The sequence below is a fragment of the Nansenia antarctica genome, assembly GCF_963989245.1.
Source record: "Nansenia antarctica genome assembly, contig: SCAFFOLD_392, whole genome shotgun sequence".
In the NCBI taxonomy this organism is placed as follows: domain Eukaryota; kingdom Metazoa; phylum Chordata; class Actinopteri; order Argentiniformes; family Microstomatidae; genus Nansenia; species Nansenia antarctica.
This window is the reverse complement of record NW_027662949.1, coordinates 40,001-49,189: the sequence shown is the minus strand read 5'-3', so window position 1 is coordinate 49,189 and position 9,189 is coordinate 40,001. Positions and strand designations below refer to the sequence as shown.

General features: G+C 52.5%; 1 protein-coding gene across 1 annotated transcript in view; it reads right to left on the bottom strand.

Annotated features, from left to right (window-relative positions):
* Nucleotides 1-3,513: 3,513 nt before the first annotated feature.
* The window catches only part of cdc40 (cell division cycle 40 homolog), a gene marked incomplete at both ends in the record, with an annotated part of 20,468 nt that continues 14,792 nt past the window's right edge, over nucleotides 3,514-9,189 (bottom strand). Inside the window, 4 exons of the mRNA XM_080550908.1 lie at nucleotides 3,514-3,651; nucleotides 4,847-4,962; nucleotides 5,995-6,096; nucleotides 7,547-7,592. Coding sequence (XP_080407034.1) covers nucleotides 3,514-3,651; nucleotides 4,847-4,962; nucleotides 5,995-6,096; nucleotides 7,547-7,592 — 402 coding nt within the window. The remainder of the gene's footprint in view (nucleotides 3,652-4,846; nucleotides 4,963-5,994; nucleotides 6,097-7,546; nucleotides 7,593-9,189) is intronic.

Sequence of the window (9,189 nt, the reverse complement as noted above, 5' to 3'; positions counted from 1 at the left end):
GGGAGAAAGAGAGAGGAAGGGAGAGAACATGTGACAATCCGTACTTCCCGATACTTTCCTTTCCCACTATCCTCAACTTTCTCTTTCTCCCCCCCCTCTCTCCCTCCCTCTCTCCTCCATGATAGTGACTCTGTGTTTAACTGGGCCTAAGTCCGCTGTGCTGGATGGTTGAGCTCTCTAAACCCCCTCCCCTCCCCACAGGGGGAGACTGAGGCACCCCAGGGCCAGTGGTTGTGTGTGTGTGTGTGTGTGTGTGTGTGTGAGTGTGTGTGAGTGTGTGGGGAGGGGTGGTGGTGGTGGTATACGGGGGCGGGGGGGCAGAGGGACAGTAAAGCCTCTGTCCTGGCACAGAGTTCTCTCTCTCTCTTTCCCTCTCTCTCTCTTCCTCTCCTTCTCTCTTTCCCTCTCTCTCTCTTCCTCTCCTTCTCTCTTTCCCTCTCTCACGGAAGCCTCTCTCTCCCACGCTACACTGACAACCCCATGGGAGATTTTCTCTCTCCCCCTCCCTTCCATCCCTCTCTCCCTATCTTCCATCCCTCCCACCCTCCCCTCCACGCTAGGCTAGCTACACGCTAGGCTATCTACACGCTAGGCTAGCTACACGCTAGTCTAGGTAGCTACGCGTCACTCTGACCAGCTCGTCATCACAACAAGGACAGGTTCCCCTGCTCAGGTTGTCATAGCGATTGGAGGGACAGTAGACACACACACACACACACACACAGACCAAAGCTAAGCACCTAAGCGGCAGTCACCCAACCCCCTCCCCTCCCTCTCTCTGTCTCTCTCTCTCTCTCTCTGTGTCTCTCTCTTGTCTGTGTGTGTCTCTCTCTCTCTGTGTGTGTGTCTCTCTCTCTGTGTGTCTCTCTCTCTCTCTGAGTGTGTCTCTCTCTCTCTGGTGTGTCTCTCTCTCTCTCTCTGTGTGTCTCTCTCTCTGTGTGTGTCTGTCTCTCTCTCTGTGTGGTCTCTATCTCTCTCTGTGTCTCTCTCTCTCTCTTTCTCTCCCTCTCTCTCTCTCTCTCCCCCCTTCTTTCCCTCTCTTCTCTCTCTCAGATGAAACCCAGCAGCTGTCCTCCCAGGCCCTCTCTCCTGATCACGTTAATCCCTCTGCTACTTAACAACATTTCTGATATTCCAGAAAGATTCCAGAAAAACAGAGCATGGAATGTAACAGGAATGTTTCTCAGGAAGATTCGTGTTTTTCTCGTGATATAAAAAAAACCCGATAACTAACTCCTTTGAAAACGACTTGAATTTGCTGTTTTTTTTTTCTACATACTCATTATATTCTAGAGACGAACACCCCCCCCCCCCCCAAGTCTGTTATCGCCATGGGAACCGGCTGATTTGCATGCTACTCTAGAGAATATGAAAATAACATCATTATTTTTTACCCCCCCCCCCCGCCAAAAACTAAACAAAAAGAAAACTAAACAACAGCGAATTAATCAATATTTTTGGGGAACAAAATTCACATAGCCTAGAGAGAGAGAGAGACAGAGAGAGACACAGAGAGAGAGACAGAGAGAGAGAGAGACAGAGAGAGAGAGAGACACAGAGAGAGAGACAGAGAGAGAGAGAGACAGAGAGAGAGACAGAGACAGAGAGAGAGACAGAGAGAGACAGAGACAGAGAGAGAGACAGAGAGAGACAGAGAGAGACACAGAGAGTGTGTGCGTGCGAGATACAGAACCATTTACAGGAAAGACAAATAACAAAAAAGCTGAACAAACGGAGGAGAGACAGAGGAGGAGAGACAGAGGGAGGAGAGGAGGAGAGGAGAGGAGAGACAGAGGGAGGAGAGGAGGAGAGGAGAGACAGAGGGAGGAGAGGAGGAGAGGGAGGAGAGACAGAGGGAGGAGAGGAGGAGAGGGAGGAGAGGAGAGACAGAGGGAGGAGAGGAGGAGAGGGAGGAGAGGAGAGACAGAGGGAGGAGAGGAGGAGAGACAGAGGGAGGAGAGGAGAGACAGAGGGAGTGTTTAAGGGTTGAGGTAGGAAGTATATGTTTACTACCACACGCTGATAACACCCCAGCCCACCCAGGAACTGCTGTCCTTTACACGATCTGAAGGTCTCTCTCTCTCTCTCGCTCTGTCTCTCTCTCTCAGAGAGAGAGAGACAGAGAGAGAGAGACAGAGGGACACAGAGAGAGAGAGAGAGACAGAGAGAGACAGAGAGACAGAGAGAGAGAAAGACAGAGACAGACAGAGAGAGAGAGAGACAGAGAGAGGACAGAGAGACACAGAGAGACAGAGAGACAGAGAGAGACAGAGAGACAGAGAGAGACAGAGAGAGACAGAGAGACAGAGAGAGACAGAGAGACACAGAGAGACACAGAGAGACAGAGAGAGACAGAGAGACAGAGAGACACAGATGAGACACAGAGAGAGACAGAAGAGAGACAGAGAGACAGAGAGAGAGACAGAGAGACAGAGACACAATCAATATTTTGGGGGGAACAGAATCGCATAACCTAGCTAGCCTACTCCCGGGACCAACCACCAACCAGGCGTAGCAGAGAGAGAGAGAGATGCATGCTGGGGATGTAAAAGTCACCGTACTGAACTCTGCGTGACCGAGCGGCCGGTGGCACCTCCGCACCCAGCAGCCAGACGCACAAACACACATTTCTACTTTCCTCCTCTCTAATTGGTCGAATCTTTTTTTTTTTCATTTTGAAAAAAATATATAATTTATTCAAACACTCCTTGGCAGAGGGGGTCAGGTTCAGAGAGTTCTTTGGCAACGGCGTCAAACTGAAAGCCGAGCTGTTGGCCTCAGACAGATATGAGAGATATGCTAATGAAGCATCACGACGGGATGCTGGGGGGGGGGGAGGGGGAGGGTAGGTAGCACTGCTGGGTGAACTTTGACCTTCACAGGGGGGGGGGGTTCGTTTGAAGGTCTGTCAACACGACGCGTCTACGGCTAACCGGCGCTTTCCCACCGCTGAGCAGATGGGGGAGAGGCAGAGCGGTGGCAGCCTTCTCCTCGCAACAAAGGAGGGAATGTCGCTTTTTAAAAAAAATTCTATCGAATTCAGGTAAAAGCGTTTCCTCACAGCTGGTTGTGCTAATACGGTCTGTCAGCCAAAACACACACCGCAGCAGCTAGCTAGCAGCTAACACTGACAGGACGGCAGCAGTTTGCTTGGTGCCCAAGGCCCGGAAGAGAAGAAACAGGTAGAAACAAAAGAAGAAACAAAAAGAAAAAAGAGGGAGAGAGGGAGGGAGAAAGAGAGGGGGAGGGAGGGAGGGGAGAGAGAGGGGGGAGAGAGAGGAGAGAGGAGAGAGCGAGAGAGAGAGAGTGAGAGGAGAGGAGAGAGGGAGAGAGAGAGGGAGAGAGAGAGAGCGAGAGAGAGCGAGAGAGCGAGAGAAAGAGGGAGAGAAGGAGCACGCGAGACAAATGGAGGACAACCAAAGAGGAAAAAAAAGTGATAGTTTGATTTGAATTTATCAGTTGGTCGAGGTTGTGGGTGGGTTTGTCAGTCGTCTCCATGGCGACCACCACTACTCACCACTCCCACACGCGCAGGCTCTTGTCGTCCGAGGTGCTCACGAACCGCCGGTTCTCGTCCACGAAGGTGATGGTGTTCACCGCCCCAAGATGGCGGTCGTACTCCTGCACCACCTCCCCTGTCCTGTTGTCCCACTGGAGGGAGGGGGGGGGGGGGAGGGATGGATAGGGGAGAGAGGAGGGGAGAGAGAGGAGGGGAGGGGGAGGAGGGTAGACAGAAAGAGGCAGGCTAAATTAACCTAATGACCAGAAATGAAAAAACAAATACAACAACAACAACAACAACAACAACCAACACTCCTTTAAGAAACTGTTTAGGAACAGATGGAAGGGGGAGGAGAGAGGGGGGGTGGAAGGGGAGGGGAGAGATCTTTTTCTCCCAGTTCCTTAAAGTAAGAGTTCATCGATCCAGAGAAGAGCTTTTAATTGGCTTTCCAGTCTGAGGAAACTGTTAACATCCTGACCTTTTACTCTCTCTCTCTCTCTCTCTCTCTCTCTCTCTCTCTCTCTCTCTGTGTGTCTGTCTCTGTCCCCCTCTCTCTGTCTCTCTCTCTCTCCCTCCCTCTCTCTCTCTGTCCATCTGTCCCTCTCTCCCTCTCTGTCTGTCTGTGTCTCTCTCTCTCTCCCTCCCTCCCTCCCCCTCCCTCTGTCCCTCTCTCCCTCTCTGTCTGTCTCTCTCTCCCTCCCTCTCTCTCTCTCTCCTTCTCTCTGTCTGTCTGTCTCTCTCTCCCCCTCTCTCTCTCCTTCTCCCTCTCTGTCTCTCCTTCTCTCTGTCTCCCTCCCTCTCTCTCTCTCTCTTCTCTAGATTGCAGGTGATTAATGACTTGCTCTAGTCCTGTCTTCTGATGCTGCACAGGCGTGTACACACACACACACACACACACACACACACACACACACACACACAGAGGCCACAGAGCATGAAATAGTCCTGTCACATCTTGAGGGTGAGTGAGTTTAGTGTGTGTGTGTGTGTGTGTGTGTGTGTGTGTATAATTGAGTGTGATTGTGTCTTTCCATCGGCCCTCTTTCCTCTGGTCTCCCATTATCAATGTGGAAAGTGTGTGTGTGTGTGTGTGCTTGCGTGCATGTGTGTGTGTGTGTGTATGTAGGTGCGTGCATGTGTGTGTATGTAGGTGCGTGTCTGTGTGTGTATGTAGGTGCGTGCATGTGTGTGTGTGTGTGTGTGTATGTAGGTGCGTGTCTGTGTGTGTGTGTGAGTGTGGTACCTGGACGATCTTCTTGTCAGACATGCTACAGTGTGTGTGTGTGTGTGTGTGTGTGTGTGTGTGTAGGTGCGTGTCTGTGTGTGTGTGTGAGAGTGTGGTACCTGGACTATCTTCTTGTCAGACATTCCCGCCACAAACAGGTTCTGCTTGTCCTCGTCTGGGTTGAACTTGACGCAGTACGGAACCTTCCGGTTGGTGAACCTGGAGATGCACTGGCCTGCACACACACACACACACACGCTGTAACTACACACTGGCCTGAGGCGGGAGAACATCACACGTTTCTGAATTCGCTCAAAGGCGACACACACACACACACACACACACACACACACACACAAGCAAAAACACCCTGAGATAGACAGACAGGGAGAGAGACAGACAGACACAGACAGACACAGACAGACAGACACAGAGAGACAGACAGACACAGAGAGAAAGACAGACAGACAGACAGAGAGACAGACAGACTGCCACAGACAGACACAGACAGACAGCCACAGACAGACAGACAGACAGACAGAACATCGTAACTTCCTGCTAAGGGAATTAAATCAAATGCAGATTCATGAAGTGAAGAATTCTCACTTTCATGACATTTGTGAATTAAACTGAAAGTAAATCTCCCGATATTATCAGACTATCTCCAGAGTTCACTGCATGGAAATCAAATGGATCCCCCCCTACCCCAACACTCTGTGTACTGTTAAGCCAGGGTTGCCAGATGAGATTGACAATTTCCAGCCTAACCACAGTCTAAAAGCCTGCTAAATCCACCAAAAACCAGCAACCAGCCCACCTGGCAACCCTGGTTACTGGTGATGATGACATCCTGCAGCAGCGCAACAAGTGGAGGACAAGCCTCTCTGCTGCCCCCTGGTGGTGGAGCAGTACCCTGCAGTACACAGCTCTGACACAACAGACCCATTCAGCCATGACTGAGGGGAGCTCTCTCTCTCTCTCTCCCTCTCTCCCTCTCTCCCTCTCTCCCTCCCTCCCTCCCTCCCTCCCTCCCTCCCTCCCTCCCTCCCTCCCTCCCTCCCTCCCACCCCTACCCTCTGTTTGACCAGCACACAATGCTGCCATACACTGGGGGGAGACAGTTCCTTTCATAACCTCCCCCCCCTCCTCCTCCCCACCCATCCTCCCTCCTCCCATCCAGTGAGGTCCCTCCCACCACCACCAGCATGTCCATAAACCCTACCTGTCCCAGTGTTTAAACCTGCCCGTCTCAGTGTTTAAACCGTACCTGTCTCAGTGTCCCACAGCTTGATGTAGCGGTCGTAAGCGGCGCTGAGGAACTGGGTTCCAGAGTTGTTGTAGCAGATGTCACGCACTGCTTTACTGTGGCCTGGGGGGGGGGAGGAAGGGAGGGAGGGGAGGGGGAGGGGGAGAGAGAGAACACACACATTACACATCCACATATCTCTCCCTGTGTTTCCCTCCCCAGCTACCAGCACCTTTCATACCCCCTTCATCTGCTGCAGAGGAAACCTGAGGGGGAGGGGGTGAGGGGAGGGGGTGAGGACTGAGGAAGAGAGAGAATGCCAAAGTGGAGCTTAAGGGAGAGATGAGGGGAAAGAGATAGAGGATAAACACACGAAGAATACGCTGGAGCCAGAATGGAAGAGAGAGAGAGGAGAGGATGAGAGAGAGGAGAGGATGAGAGAGAGAGAGAGAGGAGAGGATGAGAGAGAGGAGAGGGTGAGAGGGAGAGGAGAGGATGAGAGAGAGAGAGAGGAGAGGGTGAGAGAGAGAGAGAGAGAGAGGGTGAGAGGGAGAGACACGAGAGGGTGAGAGGGAGAGAGAGAGAGGGATACAGATCCTTCTGTCTACCCTCCCTTTCTGCCATTCCTCTCCTCCTCTCCCTCCCTCCCTCCCTCTCCTCCCTCCCCCGCTGGTCTCTCTCCACCTCTCTTGTTCAGAAACACCTTTCATCAGGACCTACACCGTTACCACGGCGATAACAGAGCCCCCGTTGAGGTTAGCCCCCCCCCCCCCCCCCCCCGCTGTTTTAACCAACCCCCCCCCTTAACTCACACACACACGCACGCACGCTCACACGCGCGCACATGCGCACGCACACACACACACACACACACACACACACACACACACACACACCATCTCTCTCCAGAGCGCTGTGGCACCAATGCCTCCTGCTATTACCAGGAAACATGATATCTGCGTGTGTGTGTGCGTGCGAGTGTGTGTGTGTGTGTGTGTGTGTGTGTGTGTGTGTGTGTGTGTGTGTGCGAGTGTGTGTGTGTGTGCGTGTGTGCGAGTGTGTGTGTATATCACACAAGCCTTGTTTCAATTTGCACTTCAGAGCAAAATTATAACAAATGTTCATCCCCCTATTCAGACTATATACACCTAGTTATATACACCTATTCTCTCCCTCCCTCCCTCTCCCCCTCTCCCTGGGCTGTTTAATTATCCATGCAGGTTGAGGAGAGCTGACAGGCAGACCCACAGCTGAAACCATCTCCTCTCTGACAGACAGCCTTCACGGGAGAGGAGGAGAGGGGGGGAGGAGGAGAGGAGGAGAGGAGGAGAGGAGGGGAGGGGGAGGGGAGAGGAGGGGGGAGGGGAGAGGAGGGGAGGGGGAGAGGAGGGGAGGGGGAGAGGAGGAGAGGGGGAGAGGAGGAGAGGGGGAGAGGAGGGGAGGGGGAGAGGAGGGGAGGGGGAGAGGGAGAGGAGGAGAGGGGGGAGGAGGAGAGGAGAGGAGGAGTGACCTGCACACCATATCCAGCAACGGGGGGGGGGGGGGGACTGAGAGAGGGAGGGATGGAACTTACCGATAAACGTCCGTACACACCTCCTGTCTTTGTACACCTCCCATAACTGAGGAGAGAGAGAGAGAGAGAGAGACAGAGAGAGAGACAGAGACAGAGAGATTGATTTTTTAACACAGTTCCATGGTAACACTTCAGGGTTATGTAACATTGAAACAGAGCCCCGCCCTCCCCTCCTCCATAGACCAGAACCAGATCGATTAAAAACACCAGAGACACAAACGGCCTCCTCAGCGCCCCCTCAGTCCCTCTCTACCACCTCACACACCAGGGTAACAACAGCCCCCCTCTACCACCTCACACACCAGGGTTCGACAGTAACGCTTGCCCGGAGCAAGTAAAACATTCGCCGGGTTTGTTTGCGCGAGCCCGACGACGCTGCTGGATCCTGGATCTGCTTACCTGTGTGCAGGAAGAACGACAGACGGCGCGGGCGCCAGACCAGACTAGACGATCGTGGAGTGAAGATATTATCGAAGCGTAACGCGATGCGACGGGTGATCGACAGACGCGTAACGCTTCGATAATACCTTCCCTCCACGATCATCTAGTCTGGTCTGGCGCCTGCGCCGTCTGTTGTTCTTCCTGCACACGATCAAGGAAAGGTCTAGAGGCACTTCGACCATCGCTCAACTGCCTGACTGACACCAAAGCATCGGTTGAGATCATTCTAATTTGCCAACACTTCTCTAGGCCCTTCTGTCGATGCCCGAGGTCCCCTTGGCTCAAACCTCCGCTCCCCCAGTCAGAAATCTTGGGAGTGATTTTCGACAGTGACTTTAGCTTGTTCCACCTCAGACTCCTCGCTAAGACGAGGGCCTATCTCCCTCAGGAGGACCCTAGGGAAGGTGATCCGTGCCTTCATAACAACCCCGGCTGGATCACTGCAACTCCCCGTGTGTTGGCATCCGCCAGTCTCTGCCTCACCTCCTCACCGGCACCCAGGAGCGTGACCACATCACCCCCAACCCTGGCCTCACTCCGCTGGCTCCCCGTGCGCTTCCGTATCGACTTAAAATCACTTTTGGCAGAACCCTAAGGTCAGCTGACCAGAGCGTCGAGGCTTTTAAAACATTAGCTCAGACGTACCTCTTCTCCCTGACCTTTGACCTGAGGTGAGCGTGCCTCCCGACAAACGGCACTTTCTGTACTTTTATTTCTGCACCTGTTATTCTGTATCGCACCATGTTTTAGTGTATTTGTATCTGTTGTTCTTCTGTTAAGCACTTTGGGCGGCTGTTTTGTCGATGTAAAATGTGCTATATAAATAAACATGACTTACTTACACACACACCTCCCTCCACCACCGTATGTACGTACACACACACCTACGTACACACACACACACCTCCCTCTACCACCGTATGTACGTACACACTAAGGCTGGGACGACTCGTCGACGTAATCGACTACGTCAATACGTCGACTTGCGTAATGTGCGTCGCAAATAAACAACATGGCTGCGACCAGTTACGAGCGACGTGTCATTGATTTTCAACAACGCTTAACTCGCGCTTTTATTTTGAAGACGTGAAAACGAAACCGGAAGTTTATAATATCAGAATGTGCCTCTTGTTGTCGTTCAGAGTCAGAGAACAGATACCAAACTGCCGGCATGTTTGCTATAATTATATTACTTGGCAGTA